The sequence below is a fragment of the Opisthorchis viverrini genome, assembly GCF_000715545.1.
Source record: "Opisthorchis viverrini unplaced genomic scaffold opera_v5_255, whole genome shotgun sequence".
In the NCBI taxonomy this organism is placed as follows: domain Eukaryota; kingdom Metazoa; phylum Platyhelminthes; class Trematoda; order Opisthorchiida; family Opisthorchiidae; genus Opisthorchis; species Opisthorchis viverrini.
The window spans coordinates 168256-187915 of NW_008751911.1; the positions used below are offsets into that span (position 1 = coordinate 168256).

The 19660-nt window shown below is 43.8% G+C and overlaps 2 protein-coding genes across 2 annotated transcripts in view; one reads left to right on the forward strand and one right to left on the reverse strand.

Moving 5' to 3' along the window:
• The window catches only part of T265_09082 (hypothetical protein), a gene marked incomplete at both ends in the record, with an annotated part of 101741 nt that overhangs the window by 33239 nt on the left and 48842 nt on the right, over positions 1-19660 (forward strand). The window contains 5 exons of the mRNA XM_009175067.1: positions 561-898; positions 2311-2531; positions 3339-3426; positions 4086-4187; positions 19312-19422. Of these exons, the coding sequence (XP_009173331.1) occupies positions 561-898; positions 2311-2531; positions 3339-3426; positions 4086-4187; positions 19312-19422 (860 nt within the window). The remainder of the gene's footprint in view (positions 1-560; positions 899-2310; positions 2532-3338; positions 3427-4085; positions 4188-19311; positions 19423-19660) is intronic.
• Positions 17263-18687, reverse strand: T265_09081 (hypothetical protein; the record flags this gene model as incomplete). The annotated part of the gene is made up of 1 exon (XM_009175066.1): positions 17263-18687. One exon carries the CDS (start codon positions 18685-18687, stop codon positions 17263-17265), a length of 1425 nt encoding a protein of 474 aa, XP_009173330.1.

Here is a 19660-nt window from a genome sequence, read left to right on the forward strand (position 1 = left end):
GAGCATGACCTTTCCATATGTGGAGATACACGGGAGACGGGATATATATATATATATATATATATATGACACTGTGGTTCTTCTCCCAGGGCACACTTACTTTTCCAGACAGACGTATCTGTTTTGACAGAGGTGAAGGGAACTAAGGTCACTGAGACAATTACGAATTCCAGTGGTCTTTCGGTGCTTGAGATGTGATGAGGTTTTATACCCTCTTACACTTTTTTTAAAGTTGCAATTTGCCGATACGAGAGCAGAAGCTAGGTGTTCTACGGGACTACTCGTACACGCATCCCCTAAGACTATGTTTTGTTGTCATCGATATTTTGAGAGATAGGAACTGATCCCTCTGGTTATGGTTGGATCTCCATTGGTGACGCGCGCTTTTAAAGCATCACTGCAACTAATTTTTATTTACTCGACCTCTTTTACAGTATATTTTTCTGTTCTTCCATCATTTGTAGCTTGGAGTTCTCACATTAATTCTCGTTACAATTGTTGCTGTGCTTCGAAGTTTACTAATTCATTGTTAGCTGCTGTTCATGTTCTTGTGTTTTTAGGTACCACTGGTGCAGCTGCTCTTCAGACTGTTGCGATTCCACATGAGGATGCATTCGAGCGGAGTCCAGTAGCTGTGGTAGTGACACAGGGAGTCGGAAACAGTGTGAATATTAACACAAAGCCCACCACAACAGGACCTGCAAGCGTGCCCCAATCAACTACCACTTCGTCAGCGATTTCCTCTGTAAGCACTACCGAGTCCCATGGTACTTCTCCCACTGGGTCTTTGATCCTCACGGTGAAACATCTGCAAGCGGCTCGCGCAGTTCTTGAAATGGCTCAGGTTTACGGAAACTTTCTTGGTTGTTCGTGGAATATCGTCTTGTCCACTTTTCAGGTGGGCTGTTGTTGGTTTATTGTTATTCGTATTTTCGGTTGGATGTTTGCAATTCCATTATTTCATAACTCTTTCCTTGTCGTTTTCTATTTTGGGAATAGTAGTTTACATTTTTCCAAGCTGCCAATATGCTTATAAATAATCACGAGAATCCAGTTATATGTAATCCAATCTCATTGTTGCAGCTGGATGTTCTACCAAAACCACTTTCATACCCACCCCCATTTTAGATGCCCGAAATCCTACTTATCAGGAGTTGTCTCTTGGGGTATTATTTACGAGCTCTTTCACACTCCTCGTGTGCTACTTGTTTACCCGGGTCCTTGAACTTTCTTTTCCTGTCCAACAGCCAGTTGATTTCGTTGGCTCTAATCCGGTTACGGCTCTGTTGCTCCATGCTGCACGTGGACTCTCGTTTCAACCTCACGAACTTGATTTATTTCCTCATCCGAACGCGAACTTCCTATTGTTTGTCGATTATCCCTTTCTCACAGGACTGGCTAATGTTTGTTTGTGCCACTAAGCTTCAGTGTGCACTCGCAGTTGCGTGTTGTTTGTGTTTTTCTGTGAGTTGATACATTCAAACCTGTTCCCGCATTGTGTCTTCACCAGACCATATGCTAATCTTGAGTTGCCTGCTTCACTGCTGTTTATCGTGTAAGCATCCTAGGAACGAGGTGGCTAATCCTTGCGAAAAAACTATTGACGTTTTTACACCTCTTACTCTCCCCGGGCTCCTCCAGGTGGAAGATTAATGGTGGAATTCATTGACCAAGATTCATTCAATTTGTACATGGGTTGGCTGTGCGACTGCTTAGCGGCTTAGACACCAGACTGTTTTCTCTTCTCTTTGTTCTTCTGTTCATTTTAAGGCTTTAGGTGATTAAACTGATCTGGTCATCCAGTGTTCTCACACAGACATTACTGGTTCTCCAAGCTGGATAGCCTAGTTTGACACTTTTCGGGCGCTATCATCAGGATCACCGGAATTGAATTGTTTTCGACCAGATGCAGTAGTAGGTCTAGTAATAGGGTCTTGTGTGGCCCGCTAATGCAAGGGATCAATATCGCCGGAGGATTCTGCTATTAGCGGCACCTCCTGACTTTTAGGGTTATCCTTTGGCCTCCCGGAAAGCCAATGCTAACAGACAACGGCTCTATTCTTCGTCAGTTTGGTTGCAGCTTCAGCCTTTCAGTGACCACCCAACCGGGTGTTAAGCCTTGGTGAAAGCAGAATAACCGTAGTGTAGTTTGATCTTGCCTCACTGTTCTGGCAGTTCTCTATAACTAGATCGCCCACTTAGGTCTACTTTGTTCTTATTATATACGTCTCTGTCACAATGGAGTTCTTCATCTGGTATATTTTACTAGTACATCATACCTTCGCTTATTGTCCTTGTCATTGTTTTCAGAATTTGGTTTGGATGTTGAGCTTGAAAGTTGAACCAGTCGCCCAACTGTATTTCAAACCGCTTCCTACTTCTAGTACTGCGGTTGCCAAGCCTCCGGATGGTCCACTTGCGAGTGCACCTGGTAATCAGGCACAATCTGGTACTCCTCTACTCAGTTCATCTGCGACAAACGATCTTGCTGTTCTGTCTTCAATGTTATCCGCCTTATTCACTCGCTCCAAGTATGTTTTCTTTGCTTTTGCAGGAATCTCTCAGCTCCTGGCCTGTCGCCTAGACTAGTTTTGCTTAGCAAATGTGTTGCGAGAGTCGAGTGATTCCAGGTCGTGATTAGAAGGGAGACAGGAGAAGGGCGTAATGTACGCTCTAATCGTCAAATATTGGTAGTACATGAGCCGAAAATATAGGGGAGAATTACGAAAATTGTGGTTCACGTAGTCATGACAATCCGAATTATTCATCCTCTTGCCCGAGCTTACGTATGTCTTGATGTTTTGCTAGTACCAGCCTACCTGACAAGCTAATGTTTCCCTTTTAAAAACTCACTATAACCCCCCCTGTGGTCATTCCCAAAGATAGGCTACACTCTTCCTCCAGTGACGCCTTTTTAGGCGGAGCATTCGTTATTGAATGCATTTGTCTCTTTTTAGAGACAATCTGTAAATTTTTTCAAGTGTAGATCACTCTAGTTAGCCTGCTCTACAACCAGGATTAGAGAGCCAAACCTGTTGACCACCCTTCTGAAGTCAGTTGAGAAATTGACTGTTTAGAAATAGCATTGTATGATATTAGGGACACTTATCTTCAGACAATCACTACTTACTTCTCATACGTGTTCAACAATCCACCAATATAATTTCACTTCCAAACGCTTTTTAACTGATTTATATTTCTTTCTGGTATTACGCTGAATCATCCGCTTGTTTACTCAACAGTGCATATACCCATATCCCTATTGTGCGAGATCCATTAACGTAGTTTTCCTCCATGGTTAGCATCACACTGTTGTCACCGTGTCTTCTAATCCCCAGCGAGCTTGATGCGACCGCTTTGAATGATCTAATTTTGGGGCTGTGCCAACTATCATCTGAGGCCATGGAATTGGCGAGCGTGAATAAGGTGAGATTTTCAACCTGGAGTTTCAGTCACGGTTGAAGTTTTTCTGCCGATTCTTACGGCTTGTTATATAATGGACCAAAAACTCTATGGTTGTGTTTTTCTGGTTGGCAGTTAGCGAATTTAGCGTGGCTGACTTTTGGACATGAAAGTGGTTATCAGTGATGAGTTCTGATTTTCATTTTCAGATTTCAAACCTTGTGAGACCGTTAATACACCATGTACATCTGCGTGGAGCCTAGACACATGGACCAAATATGTGATGTGCACTCCCCTCCGCCAATAGGGGATACTCCTAACTCATGAACATTTTCTGACCCACTCATGAACTTACAAGTAGAGTTCCCGTTAGAGTTGAAGTCACTCCGTCTATCCCAACAAGAGACACAAACGTTTACATTCAGTGTGTGCTGCAAATGACGCGTTGCTGGACGGGACGCAAAACACGGTCCGTATAACGATGTTGAGCTTCGAGGATTAATTCCGCTATTGATCCCTGTTGTTTAAGATGGACTTTGCATTAACAGACCAAACAATTTTAGCTAGTTGAAAACGAATCCACGAATCACAACAGGATATACAGTTTGGTCTTCCGATATCACAATCCGTAATTGAAGGGGTTTTTACTGTATCAACAATCCTACTGTTGTTTCATGTTTCAGAATCCCAGCCAGTTTCCGGTCTTTAAGCTGACGGAGGTTGGTCTCGTCAATATCGATCGACTCAATCTCTGGTGGGACAGTGTTTGCTGTCAGCTGCTCTCTGTAAGTCATATCCTGTTCCTGCCTTCCTTTGGAATTTACATCCTTTTTTACTGACACAAGTGTGTGTTTTGCTGCGTGAAATTCTGTGGAACCTAACGGGGAGGATTTTCGAATGCTGTTCACTGGAATAGTTGTTTCACTACAGACAGCCTCACGTTACGGAATAAATGATGGTAAATGATATTAATAAGACGTCGTATGGTCGTTGATCTCCTCGCTTATTCGATTAACTACCTTGCATCGGTTTAACCACCGGGCGAGGTGACTGCAGTGATATGTATGTGGTTGAGTGCGTGCGTATCGGATCGCGGTAGGACTTTTTTATCGACATATTTGATGGAAAGCATGAGGATATCCTAGCACGAAAATTACACAGATTAATTTCGAACCAGTGATCTCCGGTTTCCTTGTTGTGATCTTGTCCTTTGTCCACAGAAATTGATGGAACTGACTATAAGTACTGTATGATTGTTCGCATCGATTTGTGGACTTTGTTTACTATCACTTCATTGGCATGGTTTGCACCTCAACTGCTGCCCCCGTTAAACAAACTCATCTCGGAAAAAAGGCATTAGGTTTCGCTTCGGAAAGATTGGACGTCTGGCCATGGCTTACAAGAAAATAGATTGTTTTGAAATCCCCAAGTGCGTCTTTTATTCGTTGAGACCCTTGGTTGGACCCTTCTGCTGACCATGGACTTTCTACGCTTTTCTTTGGTTGCTTCAGTCAGGACTAGGTTACTTGAAAGTCTCAGATCGTCGATCATCTGACGAAGGTGGTGCGTTTTAGGCTCGTGTTCTGAACTTTGTCTGATACAAATAAAACTTCGGTTTAGCATTCTGAGGAAACAAAAAATCTCTGAGGGAGATCCTGGGGGATGAGATTGTCCACCATCCCAATTCACAATATGTACCTTTTTTGTTGAATGTTTTCATAGCCTTTTTCAACTTTTACAACCACCATCACGCGACCATCCGAGGAACTTGCACATGCTTCTGCGATTGTACTATCTGAAGCGGACCGATTGGTCTTTACAAACCCGCCCTGCGGTGGGTTGCTTTGTGCGCATATCACACGACCCACCTGAATTACTTGCCAGCCAGCCAGTCTGGTGCTAATGAGAGGTACATGAGGGACTAGAGCCTCCTAGGCTGTGCATATCACGGAACCATTTATGTAGGCTGAAACGCTTGAATGGTCAAATTTCCGCGACACTCACCTGTGCTTCATTGAAGTAATCCACAAAGAATACAGTACAGCGACATGATATTTGGTCTTCCTAGAGGGTTGTAGATGACCGGGAATCAGGTGGTGTCATCCCCGAGATAGTAAACTTCTTCTGAAGGAGCATATTTAGAATAATCACCGCGGTAACCTAGGCTCACGTAGCTGAAATGGACATGTGTCACCACGTAGGAAACAGACCTGTCTACTGCGAATTTCCCCTAAGGACATGGGGCTTGTTCGCACTTAGTCTCCACCTTTTCCTTTTCTTCTACACTGCTTAGCCTTTCCTTCTAAGGGTCATGATCAGAGACAGCATCATCAGGGTTGACACTGATGCTGATACCATACAACCAAAAAGTTTATCTTATTATATATCAAGCTGTAGAATTAAAATTAGGGAAAAGAGTGGATGATGAAGGGGCTAATACGAACATTGTGAGCTGCCTACACCTCCAAGCGCTCAGTCGAACAGTCTGGAAAGAAACCGACAACACCAAAGGCATTGATACCGATCAGCCGCCATGTCTTGCAGTATCTTTAGCCAAGTGCCCACGGGGACCCCTTCCTGGGAAGCATACTGCACCCAAACTCTTCGTAATCTCTCTGACACCCTTCTCCGAAGTCATACGTTGTCCACCTCGCAGTTTGCGCCATTCTGAAGGAGGCACAGAGCACAACACGGGTCTCGGTAGGCGGCAGACGCTCGTTTTGGATTCCGACCACGCGCTCGTCCGGAGTCTTTTCTCTCATTTTCCAGGGCCGCATAAGTTGCGGACTAACAGTTAACTGAGATACTGGCAAATGCGGATGTTAGACGAATTTACCAGAGTCAGCCAGAATCTCTTCCAACTGCTCCACCATCTGGTACGAGATCGCCACCTCTTTCCACAGTGTTGAGAGTTTTGCCTGTGGCGCAGCGCTATCGGCCCCACTCAAGCACGGGATATCAAACCAAATTGTGACACTGCTTAAGTTTCGCAAAAGTATCTCTACTGTTCCAGAACACAGTTTTACCCGACGAATTATCAGACGTCAAGTGAAAGCGAGCGTGCACGGCGACCGTGAAGTCTGGTGGATACGGGAGCCAAGAAAATGGAAAAGGCCCAGAAAGCCGTGAATACCCGAATATTTTTCAGTAGGTTCGTGCGACATATGCGCTACATCTAACTACCTGAACGGTCCTTCCACCAGCAACCTCAACGACATATGAGCTTTTATCCGATTGCAAAAGAGCACATGCGGCTTCATAGAAACTCTTGACAGATTCAGAGCTACCATCTTTTGGGGCCTAAGCAGACAAAAGAAGTAGGTTGCGATGGACTACATTGTCATGGACTTTACCTAACGAACTGCGCTGAGGCAACTATCAACGGGTATCCAATCAAGTAAAGACGCTTCCGCTCGGTGGCTCAGTACGGCACCAGCCCCCACATATCCAGTTGCAACGGCCTCTGCACCACCAGAGCTGCGCAGCCAGAACCGGGAAGAGTGCGAGCGGGTAGTCAGTTCAACGGGCAACATATGTCAATGCAGAGGGAATCCAGCGTACGAGCAGGAGCCACCTGCTCATTTGGTCTCAGTGTTCGAACATTAAAGGCAGCCAAGTAGGATCGGCTTTCGTGATTTGAAAACAGGTGTCGTAGTGTTCGGGGTTGTCAGTGCATTCGAACGTACAGAGACTGCAGCTGGGTCTGATGCACGGTGAACAATGCGACCAATCCTTCGGAAAGGGTACTCAAACTTGGGTGGGATAGGGTAGAAGAGTAAGGACGCGAAAGTTTAAGAAGCGAGGAGTCGGCAGTAGTATGTCCCTGCTTATCCGCCATGGTGTTTGCAAGAAGTAAGACGACCCGGCTGGTGACATCACGCGACGGCCGATGTTGCATGAGGGTATTGTTAGTTGTAAGTGTCATCATGGTTGTACATGGGGAGCGATACTGAGAGGGCGCCCAGGCCTATACAAGAGGACGAATAGTGCTCCCAACCAAAACCTTTGGCCCAAAAGCCTGACCGGAAAACAGCGGTATTCGGCGGGAAACACCATTGCGTTACCATTTTTATAGAGCACGTCGCCACACATGTTCTAACTCCCAACCTGGATGGCAAGGAAACTGTGTTAGTCGGGCCCCTAACCTTTCACCAAACTGGTATGAAAGACTCTGTGAGTATCGCATGCACACTACCCAGTATAGCTCAATGCGTCACGGAGGCACTCAAACCGTCAGACCACGGTAACGTCAAGTCTCATTGTAGCGGAGACTTTCCTCCCTCATGCTTATGTGACAGTTAAGCGTCGTCAAGTATTACTGCCGTATTAGTATCAATGATGATGATATTGACTACGAATGGTCGTTCATGTACTTGCTACCCGCATGTGAGGAAGCCCAACGCACGAATCTTTCATCTTGGTCTTTAATGAAAAGGGAAATGACACTTCGTGAACATTCTAGCTAATTCGGAGATGATCTTTCCGGAAATATCAGTCTCAGATCAAATGGTTTTACTGGAAACAGTGTGGTGCTACTCATACTTAACCACTCTGTGGTGTGCAACGGATCCAGTCCATCTTCAGAGACGGAAATGCTCATTCAGTTCTTATTTTCACTGGCGATGATTATTTTCCAGTGCTTTTCCATAGGAATCAGTCACTCATCACAACTATTCCGTTGAAGTTTACTTTCAGCATAATACACTGAGAATATCAGCGATTCGTACCATTTGTGACCATCTCACGTGAAAGCATAGGAGCCAAGAGTCAAACTACTTTGAACTACTTCAGTTCCATGTTTAATTCACTCGTATTTCATCTAATTCACAACCATCCGCAGTACACTTTGCGGAGTTGCGCGTTTTCCACCATGAACACCTCATCTTCATTTATCATCATCATTGATAGCAATACCAGCGAGGAACACTGACGCTTCACTGTCGTACAACCATGTCAGTTCAATTGAATTGGGCTTTAATGATACAGTACCAACGCTCAACATCTCATTGCTTCTGCATGAACTCAGTGTCATTTTGGATTAACATGGTGTTCAGTTCTTATTGGGTCTGTTTGGAAGTAGAAAACGAGGCGCCTCTATTCCACCTGCAATCAGTGATAGATGACTCCATCGCTAGCCCGATCGGTCCACTCAGCCAATAGAAAAGCAACCTGGGTCACCACTAGATCATCGTATACTGTCGTTTGATGTATATTCTGTTTCTGGAGCTGTCATGTACTCGTGTCTTACCTGGCGTTCCATGTTCCCTCTTGTGGTGCGCATGCCTAGGCCTTGGTCATCTGGGAATCATATGTTCCACCCGATACATTTGTTCTAAACGGGCCGGAGACAATTTTAATGATTCATTTAGGATGGCGACACGTCGGCACAGAATTTTTTCGGGGTCATTTTCTTGAGCACGCTTGCATCAGCCGTGGTGTTATTTGATCCTAGCCACTGTTGTCATCCGTCGACTTGGATGACATCCGTGTTGCTGTGCTCAGACGGTCAAACTAGTTTATGCTCTATGTTAATTGGTTATTACATTTATCAATGTACACGACTTTCGGTGATTGGCTGCAAACAAGTGTTCACAAACACAGATGTGCTATTGTATCATGTGTATATTCAGTAGTCACTCGGTGCCTTCGAGCCGCTCGGCCCTCCCTAAACAATGGTGCTAAAAGAATAATCGCTGACACAGCATAGCTTGCGCACAGAACGATGCACAGAAATTGTCTCTCCATTAAGAGTCGTCCAGCTCAGCGAATGAACCAATGGTCGCGGCTACTTAAGGAGAATAACCAATCAACACAAAAGAATGCAGACCACAATGCAACAAAGATTACAAACGGACCAATAGATTCACGGGAATCGTTACCCTCAAGTATCCAATCATGTCAGAAGACAACAGATAGTTTTCAAGCGCTATATAAGTCACGCAGGCAATGAAGAAGTACCCACCCAACTGCGCACTGATGATGTCCTCTTGTATGGTGACCGAACGTTTGCAAAGGAAGTGCCAAACTCGGCGAACAGATCAACAGCTACCTGATCAACAACCAATAATCTCATTCGAGCTACCAATACTTTAGCACATTACCGAAAACCACTTGATTGATTGATGTAGACAACACCTGATGTTACCTGTACTTAATCGCTATAAATGAGGTATGCATGGCGGAATTATGTTGATGTCCTAGTTTGTGATTGACGTCTGTGCAAACTCGATCAACTAGCGAAAAGAAGACCGGTATCAACAGAACGATGGGCTCAAAATGTGGAACAGCGATTTGTTCGTCGAATCGTCGCTTTAAACTGTTTTCTAAATAGTTTGAGTGCAAAGTGAACTACAAGCTAAACGTGTAATGTTTGAGTCTTTTTATAGATGGAGGGATGGGTTCGCCTTTGAAAACATCCGGCTACGATGACGCAAATATCCGACCGTTCTGTGTGAATTCTATTTCGCGCTTACTAATGATACACACTCACATTCGAGGGAATTTCAATCACTGCTCTGGAAATTGTAGCAATCCTTCACGCACCCTCATATTAAAAGCACAAACTTAGCTGATCTTCCCAAGAATAATTAGGCATCCTGGCGACACCATTGAGCTCGATGGCCGGCTGGTATGAGAAACCCATCACTCAGATAAGTGAGGGAAAGGATAGAGCACCCATGTAAATTGGCGAACAATCGAAACTATGATCGCCTCTACCTTTATTATCACAATAGCGATTAGTTCGTCCCCTACTATGTGTTTATCTGGTGCCTATTGACTCACATGTTGAACGTGACGAACTGAGACCACGCTACACCTTGAGCACTCTCGTGCTCTCTTTGATTCAACAGACTCTTTGGGTAACATGTTTGTTGCATATTATAGGACGGAAACCCATGAAACTAAGTGACTTACGTACGAAATCTGGTACGTAGAGTACTCGGGCTGTTTTAGCGTAGTAAAGTGTGGAACGTATTGCATATTTGCAATACAAATGGCTAATAGGACTGACCGGTGCGTACCTGTTGGGCCCGTGATAATTGCTTTGTGATGCTAAGTAAAGCTTCTCCGGCAACATACACTCGTCTTCCCTGAGCAGAAACCACACACATAAAACAATTCCATCTTAATTGGGTTGGTAATAATCCTTTTTCTCCGAACGAGACAAAGGAATATGGATTAAGGGACGACCTTGTTCTTTTATAATGAAATGCGAAACAAATATCAACTGGAAGGCGCCAAAACTTGTGTTTGATTTTTTTACGGGCCGATTATCGTTCACAAATATCCGTGCGCAGTCCAGTGGATTTTTCTACGTGTACGTCTGCTTTTGATGATAAGATATGGGATAATATATACGAGCCTACTCATATCGTCGTCATCAATGGGAGCCATACTTTAGAATGATCATTCGCGTCCGCAAGGGGTTGCAGCTTCCATATGGAAAGGAGGATTGTTATCGTTATAAATAATCTTAGTTTGGTTGAGATAGCGGACCTGTTTAGATTGTGCTAGCAGCTATCAGTTGTAATCGAAGTGGCATTTATGAAATAGAAGTCTTTCAAGTTACTTCCCCGGGGCTGTTCGCTTAGCTTCATGAGCTTTATTACACTGGGCCCACTGAGGCTGTCCTAAGACGCTCTTACTCTACTGAAATGCACTGGCGTTTTGAAGGTTGATATTGCTCTCGCTTGGTCTTCGAGGAGACGTAAAGTTATGCAGGCGGTAGTTCAGTTTGATGGAACATATTATTCAGAGGTTATCGTCCTGGTTTTTGGGGTTTGTGTAGCACATTTAACGGGATAGTACCCAGCGTCAGCTACTTTCCCCTCCTGAATTTGCCTTGAGTGAGTGCCTTCAGAAGAGTCCCTATTCCAGTGGAGACCCATTTTGCTTGATCCTTTTAAGCATATCTTAATGGTGAAGCTACCATCAAGCAGACCATCTTGGAAAGAGATTTTTGCTAGTGCCTTCCGATGGGACCAACTGTACTCTCACTTTCTTTTATTAACACCACCCCCCACAAAGAGATCATCAGTAATAAAGAGACTGAAGCCTCCGTGTGTCATCGGGTGAGGCACACCTTACGGCGACAGCGGCAACCACTTTGGATCGTCCTGAGATAAACCTCTGTTTAAATGGCTCTTCATCTTTTTGAGGATCAATGCATTTTATCCGACTTCTACTGCGCTCATGCCCGTCCACTCAGCAGATTAAATAATCTACACGATAAGCTGACTAAAATATCATCCATTAATTGTTTGAGGTTGAATCCGCGTAGGAGAATATTTCAAAAGAGAAGTCGTCGTACGTGCGATTAGTCACTTGAAGAAGGGAAGATTGCACTGCAGTTATCCATGTTGGTGAGACCACCTTGAGAACCGAACTGTAAGCATTTTCTTTTGAGACGGATTCTTTTTTTTAGAGGAGCTGGGCTGTTTAAACGAACCCCAACGAGCCAACAGGCTGTAGCAGTGGTAAAAACGTGTCCTGCAACCACTGATATCAGTCAGCTACTTGCTAGTTGTTGGAGTTCAAGAGGATCCAGTGCATGCACTTCGGCTCTTTCTGATTGTTGGCATAGGATTTTATGCAGTGAAGTCATTCGGACTGATCTTTTTGAGATCTGACCTCTCAAGTGATATCGCCATCCAAGGTCGAACCATCATTTTGCTAAATCAAAACACGTTTCTTCGGAGAATCACCCTTCAGCATTCATCATCCACAGTCCTACTGATGAGAATGTGAATGGGTTGTGCTCGTAATAGACTCGAGTTGGATGGACATCAACGAAACAGCCCGGAATTGCTATTTATGATGTCTAATATTCTCGGAACTAAATCAAACTGCTTGGGTAAATGACATGAATTTGGTGTTATAATATGAATATGGTTTATACCTGAGTCCTCATTGGGTTGTATTTCAGCTGGACGGTTGACAATTTTTGTCGCGTAGAGGATGCCGTTGTCAATGTCACGTTGGTTTGTCAAGTGAAGAGTCGACCAGTACCAACACATTGAGTTTTTATTACTGTTAGCGTCATAGCAGACGCTCACTATGATGCAGTTGTTAACTTCAGCGAGAGGTACTGTTCAGTTTAATCAACTCATCGCAAAGCGCACGCGAAAATTTTTCAGGGAACAATAGTCATCATTGGTGATTGAGGTCTTTCGTTTTCACTAATATGGAGTATTTTAATGCAAGTTCCGTCCTGTAGGGGAAGCCAAAAAGCACTGTGCAGCTATTTCGTCCTTATTGGGAATAATCAGCACTCCACATCTTGCGAAACTCCAGGTGATCCCGAACCGGTTAAAATTGAGAACCTTTAACCTTTCGGCTACGAGCGGCCGATCAGCATTCTGATTAAGTGGCACTTAATGTTCAAACCACTAGTTGAGAGGTCGCTATTCCGAAACTCCCTGGACTTTCGTAAGATGTGGATTGCTGGTGGTTCTGAATAAGGGTGAAGCAGCTGCACAGTGCTTCTCGGCTTTCGGCATGGATTGGCTTCACTTATAAAGAGAAATATGCATGAAACTTTCAAAATATACTCATAGCTTCAACAATCTTTGGATATTCCGGTCGATATACAACTGGTATACGCATCATAACTAAAAAGTGTCGAACATTGACCAGGTGAATTCAAACATTTGACTTTCATGTACCCAGTGGTTTGTTGCTTTTTACACTCCGAACAGTAGCACAGGGAATAGTAGCAAATTTGATTTATTACATTCTCCGTAATTGATCACGATATTTTCGTCTGTCAGTGATTGGTTTCCAAAGACTTAATCAAATTTAGAAACCGACAGTATTCGAATGACTGCACATGCCTATCCCCACATCAACAAAGTTTGGTACGAACGCGGCAAGTTCAGTTGCAAGTTGTGCCTCCATAAGCCTTTCTGTTTATACTTCCATATAGAGGCTACATATTATACAATAGAGGCGTGGAAATTTGGGAGAGAAGTGCCGGTGTCTGCTATTCTTAACCAATGTTATTTGGTACGTCTCACAGGCAACAGGTTGTTTGACATGCCCCGAACAACCTTGGGAGTCTATCTCGATTGATACCGAATATTCTCCATCTGCGCACAGATGGACTGAGATCCCATGTTTCATACGTCAGCGTTTAGTAATTTTCGCATTTATTTCTGTGTTGTGCGTTTGCCAGATTGTCTCTCTTTCCCCGTCTTCCGTATGTGGGCGGAGATGAATAGGATTAAATAGAACGGAACTTTTGTAAGGATTTTCATCTAGTAAAGCTTCGCAATTCGTTACATCACCTTGTTTAGCTGGAAATATGGGTTTGTTGGTAGATTTTTTGTTGGTTGGCGAGATATCATGTTCCCCTCCCCACAGACCGCTCTGTTAACGCGGTAGATGCTAGCTCACTCGATTCGAGCAAAAACAAGCGTTTCGGCCTAGTCTATTGAAAAGGCAGCTATTTGAACCCATTTTCTTACCAGTATTGTTTTCGTATTTTGAAGCATATACATCATCGCTTTAGGTCTGACTGTGCTCCTGCACACAAAATCAAAATTGGGGTACAATTAGTGCTTATAATCACTTAGCTGCTCGCAGCAATCATTCTGCTCTTGCTTCTCATGAGTTATGATAGAGCCAATGGTCTTCTCTATGTCTACTCAATATCTGTCCACATTATGTCCAACAGGCAACTTATGCAGACCTTGTCTCCGACTCGAGACGAAGTCTTGATTCGAGATTGAAGAAAGATTGAGGTGCTGGTGATCGGATTCGTGCTATTCGTTTTTCGAGTGTACACTAAGGTTTAAACTACTTACTGCTCGGTGACCCAGCGGTGACTCAACGTTCGTGCGTCCTCTGAGTTGCACAGTGACCATGCTGAGCCAGATTACCGCCGCTAAATGATTCAATTGTCTTCGAAATGTCTTAAACAACTACTTGGTGCGGACCAACCCAATAAACATCACGAACTGAGGTGGTTTGGCCAATTTTTTGTGTAAATCGGTTCCTCCATCCGTCGGAAAAATGGCGTCTGAAAAGCGAGCAATTTTATGGTTGGCCAAATGATTTCTCCAGTAACATGGAGATGGCCATCGTGTTCCGCTCTCTGGGTCAACATGGTTCGATATCGGTTGGAAATGTGTGGCTATGAATGTTTACCAATTGTAACTTGTCACCTACTTATCTTCCAACTATATGACGATATTTAAGTAACGCTCATTTGATGAATCCAGGATTACCGACTTTGCCAGCTTAAATGTAGAAAAGAGTTCCCTCTCTTGCATGGCCAACCCGGAAAGGCACAGCTAGAGAAGTACCATTTGGGCAAGGTACTGTTACAATTTATTCGAAAGCCACAGGGTCATAAAACCGTTTGGGAGGGATGATGCAATCCTTACTGTAAGAGACACGAAAGCAAGGTTTATTTTATCTTATTAGCAGCCGGTAATAAAGGTACGAACCAATGAAAGTGAACTGTAAAATAACAAAACCATTCTGCGTTTGTTGCAAAAGAAATGGAACCAAAGAGTCCGTTCTCGGTTTGCATAGCTGTTGGCTAAGACAAACGGATTGCTTGTATTTAGCTTGCATGGGTACCTTGAAAGTAAAAAACCAGGGGCGATTTGGATGTGTGTTATAACCAAGTTACGGTCCAATCCTGAAAGTGATATGACGTTCATCATAATTTGAAGTTGTTTAAATAACTTGTTAGTGCCACTTTCGTGGAGCGTGATCATTCCACCATGGTGATAATGCAGTGTGTGATTGTATGCGAAATGCATATGCGACTACGAATTTTCGAGTTTTTTCTCAAAAATCACGACGAAATACTTCAGTTTGTTATCATTCATCACCACTAGACACGTGAATTTCACAGAATCCCGATTGCATTCCAGCCCGGTTTAACCATTCTGCTTGGGAAGGTTTAATTTTCGTGGCAGTTTTGTTATGGGGAAGGAAGGTATAGGGCGAATTCCGGTTGGCTAGGTTGTGAATTGTATTTGTTGCTTCCGGGTGTTGTTTGGCTGTTGATACGTTTGCGAGTCTAGGATTTATATTGTGAACTTTGTGTTACCAAAGGAGAAGCCAGCGTGCTGCTTTTACGTCGCTTATGCTCCACTTGATAACAACACACTCACTATCCGTTTAAATTTGAATGGTCGGACGCAGCTTTTAACATTCCAGTTTACCTTACTTAGTGTAACACGACAAATGACCATTTAAGTAAACTGACTGACCAACGGGACTCTTTGCCCAATGTAGTTATGGCGACCAGAATGATTGGCAATCGTTGATTGATGGCTTATCCAGAAGCCCATTTCCCAGGGAAATTTTCCTTGATGCGTACTTTTGTTTAGATAACGTAAACGGTATTCCGTACTGGAGAGGTCACATTCGACGATGTTCAGGATCTTCTCTTGGCAGTGGTGCTACATTCAAATGTTCTAGACGATCCAAAAGGTTTCTGGTGGTGAGATTCTACAGTTTTAAACACGTTTTCATTCTACAATTGAGGTCATTCTGTTCTGAAAAAGCCAAGAAGTACGATACGGCTGTTTCATCTTAGTTAGCAGCGTCAGCAATGCATATCGTACGAATTCCGTGGGGGGATTCTTACTCTACACTACACTTCTTACTCTTACACTATTCCCTTCGACAACGATTGACTGTCCAACAATGTGGTTAACTCGCTATCTGACTAGATGTGTTACCAACCTTCCTTGAGTCTCCTGGCCACATGTTGACTGGTCTCTTGGGGGACGACTTTGTAAGCCCCTATGGAGGAGACTGCGCCAGCCATGAAATGGTGATGCGTTTCCGTCACTATGGGCGCCCCCCTGACCTCCACTCAATATGATCTTACACTATTCCCTTCGACAACGATTGACTGTCCAACAATGTGGTTAACTCGCTATCTGACTAGATGTGTTACCAACCTTCCTTGAGTCTCCTGGCCACATGTTGACTGGTCTCTTGGGGGACGACTTTGTAAGCCCCTATGGAGGAGACTGCGCCAGCCATGAAATGGTGATGCGTTTCCGTCACTATGGGCGCCCCCTGACCTCCAGCTCAATATGACTCACCTTGTGCTACTTAGTGAGGAATCACACAATAAGATAGTTCATCACAAATATGTGTGTATCGCGCTCTAGCGATGATTCAGTAGCGAATGCCGGTAAAACACGTTATCTTGTTTTGTTTCCTTCATTCCAACCTCATTATCTTCCTTTCAAATGACAAATCATTTCCGGATGATTAGTGCTGTGCATATGCGATAAAATTAACTATAGGTTATGTCAAGTAAAGTTCATTTAAATCCGTAGGTGTTGAAGGATAGTGGAGTAGAATGCTTATGATAACCGTTTAACGTGACAGTTAACTGTTAATTGATGATCATTGTCACAAGGTGTCCCTGTTCTCTCTGGAAGCAAACCGGCCACTTTACGAACCGAAGATTGCTTGCCGATCGATGATGGGAAATGTTTTCTAGAAGTGGAATCGCATCGCTTGTCTTAGGTCTTAGGTTCGCTATATGGCTAACCTAATTATTACATTTTATGTGTATATTCCGGGGTTCTTATCTTGAGACACACTAATTTATCTTGCATCCCCTCACTGTCCATAACTGTGAAGTAAATTTTCGACTATTTTTTTCTAATTTCGCTCCGTCTAACTGGCTAAGAAGCACATGAAAAAGAAGTATTTTTTTATCGTCCTTGCAGGATTGTATACAAAAATACACGAGTATGAGCATCGAGAGTACTTACTGGGTATATCAAAGTGTCGATTGTAATGAAGCTGGCGCCTTTTTCGGTTTACCGGGAAAGTTATTCAGGCGTGGAATTTGACAACCATGTTATATGTCACTGATCAGGTCCTCACTCTTTCATCGGTTTTGTCATGAACGATTCCATCGGACGAGGCCGGTGCATTTAGGAGTATAACAGGGGTGTTGGAAATCACTTTTTTCGAACGCATCCACGTGTGCTGATAACAGGTTTCTACGTGCATAGGCATGTTTGTTGTGGCCCAAGCCGATGGTGGCCGGTTCGTCAGGTCTCGCTGTCCTCTAGCTTCGACACACATAGATGGACAACAGCATTTGGCAATCAAATGTCTGAAATGCACACGAAACATCTGAGACATTGCACAGTAGAGTATGAAATTCACTGACGAGTTCATCAGGACTAACAAATCTAATATGTCACCTAAAGGTACGTAGACATTGTTGTGGAAACAATCGCCCTTAATTGCCACCAGTGTGTTGACCACACCTTGTGGAGCTTCGGTAACAACGAAGCTTATCACTAAAATGATTAGCATGACAGTTGCACGCTGAGTTTGCCGCGTTTTGTTTATTAGTCGTAACATACTGGGCTTCTCGTTGGATGTGTTAGAGCAAGAGATACGCATAGACGGAACGACTTCACTGTTGGTATTCGTGCCCACCCGGGTTTTCGTCAGGTCTTCAGTATTTGCTCGCTCAGCCTGTACCAACTTTGCAGGCTTTTTTCCGGACAACATTTGCAGTTCTTGGTAGTGTTTTTCGGCTATTCGCATTGTAACCAGAAGGAAGCTGGTTAGAACGAAAATGAGCACGGATGCCAGAATTTTGACGAATACTCCATTCAGTACGAAGTGTCCATGTTCAAGACCATCCGCTCCAGGTCGAATATCAAACCAGTACGACATTAAACTGTGCGTCACATTCATTTGTGAGGTTTGGTTATGGGGTCGCAGTTCTATCTCATATATAAAGTGCACTGGAATTCCCACTGTCAAGCCCAATACGATCCCAACGGCGAATCCGACTAACACAATGCGTTTCTGTGCATTCGGTTGCACTCCTGTTTTTCCATGGCTTTTCGATCCCCGACCCAAAGTGACCACATACATGATCCGGCATCGTAGAACGGCCAGTACGACCAACAACACAGTTGAAAACGTGTGCGACCCAAGGATGAGCCCTTGGGTAATCAGTATCACTCGCACCATTGCCAAACTATGTGTGTATTCATCTGGACTTGGTGCTGTTAGTACATTCAGGTAGACTGCGTATATTCCATAGGCTATCATAGTCACAAGGTCCCCTGAGGCCACTCCGGTCAGTATGACGTTTGTTGGGTTGCGCATACTTCTTTGAGTCAAAATGATGGCGTTCAAAATGTTGGTCACACTTCCGAATACACACACAATCAGGGCCAAATAGCCATGCAGTTTGGCGTAGAGTTGTGAGAATTTAACCAAGTTGGGCCATTCCACACAGTTTAACTCGGTCTGATTGTAGGCACTCATCGCTTCCTTCCAGTTGAATCGTTACAGTCACATATATTCTAGAGTCAGCTGGTTTTCGGAATCTGTTTCCATTTTACCCCATCTAGTTCGTTCATTCTCCCGTGTAAATCTGTTATCAGTGTATCTGGGTTCATTTTCTGCATTCTTATTGGATATTAGGCTCTATGTTGTTTTGTTGAATGTGATTGGGTAAGTGGATTTTCCGACCATTTGACGAAGAATTTTTTAACTGTATGTGGGGGAAGAACAAAAACAAGCAATTCCAACTGCCGGTTCATAATCTAATCAAAAGGTATTCATGCCCGATGTAGTGAACAACCAGATACACAAGAGTATTTATATTAAAAAGGAGTAGTGCATTTATTTACTTAGTCATGGTCGATTCGGAATTATTCCCCAAAAGTTGCCATCGTTTCTCATGGGTTTTGTAGAAAGGACTTCATGTTTCCAGCGCAGTTGCCTGTGCACAAATTTCTGAGCTCGGGTCTATCCGTCTCTGTCAAGCACTTGTTTGCGTTAGTTTCTCCTGGCTGCTTAGCAGTCTATGTCTCTATATCTATCCTAGTAATTTTTACAAGAAAAATTTCACTTCCTGATCACATTTGATGTTTTTGTGGTTCACAGATGTGCAAACTCTCCCACACCGAGCTCCGCCAGTTGGCTGCCGACGCCTTGGTTACGCTGATCAAACAAGCGATTTCCTTTCAACAAACGCCAGGCTTTTGGAAAAATGATGTAAGATAAACTTCGCACAATCGGAGTATGGTTTTTCACTTTGGTTTCCGCTTTTTTATTGCTTTAGCTTTACTTCCTAACGTCATGACTACATGGAGCATTGAGTCTTAGCTTACTGGGGTGGGGGGAAATGGAAAGCACTCAGATTATGAAGATACCAGCCACTGAAATACTGACTGTAGTTCCCATTTGTCTGATGTTGGAATTAGTTGGCGCTCAAAATTGCCATTTTGTTAAA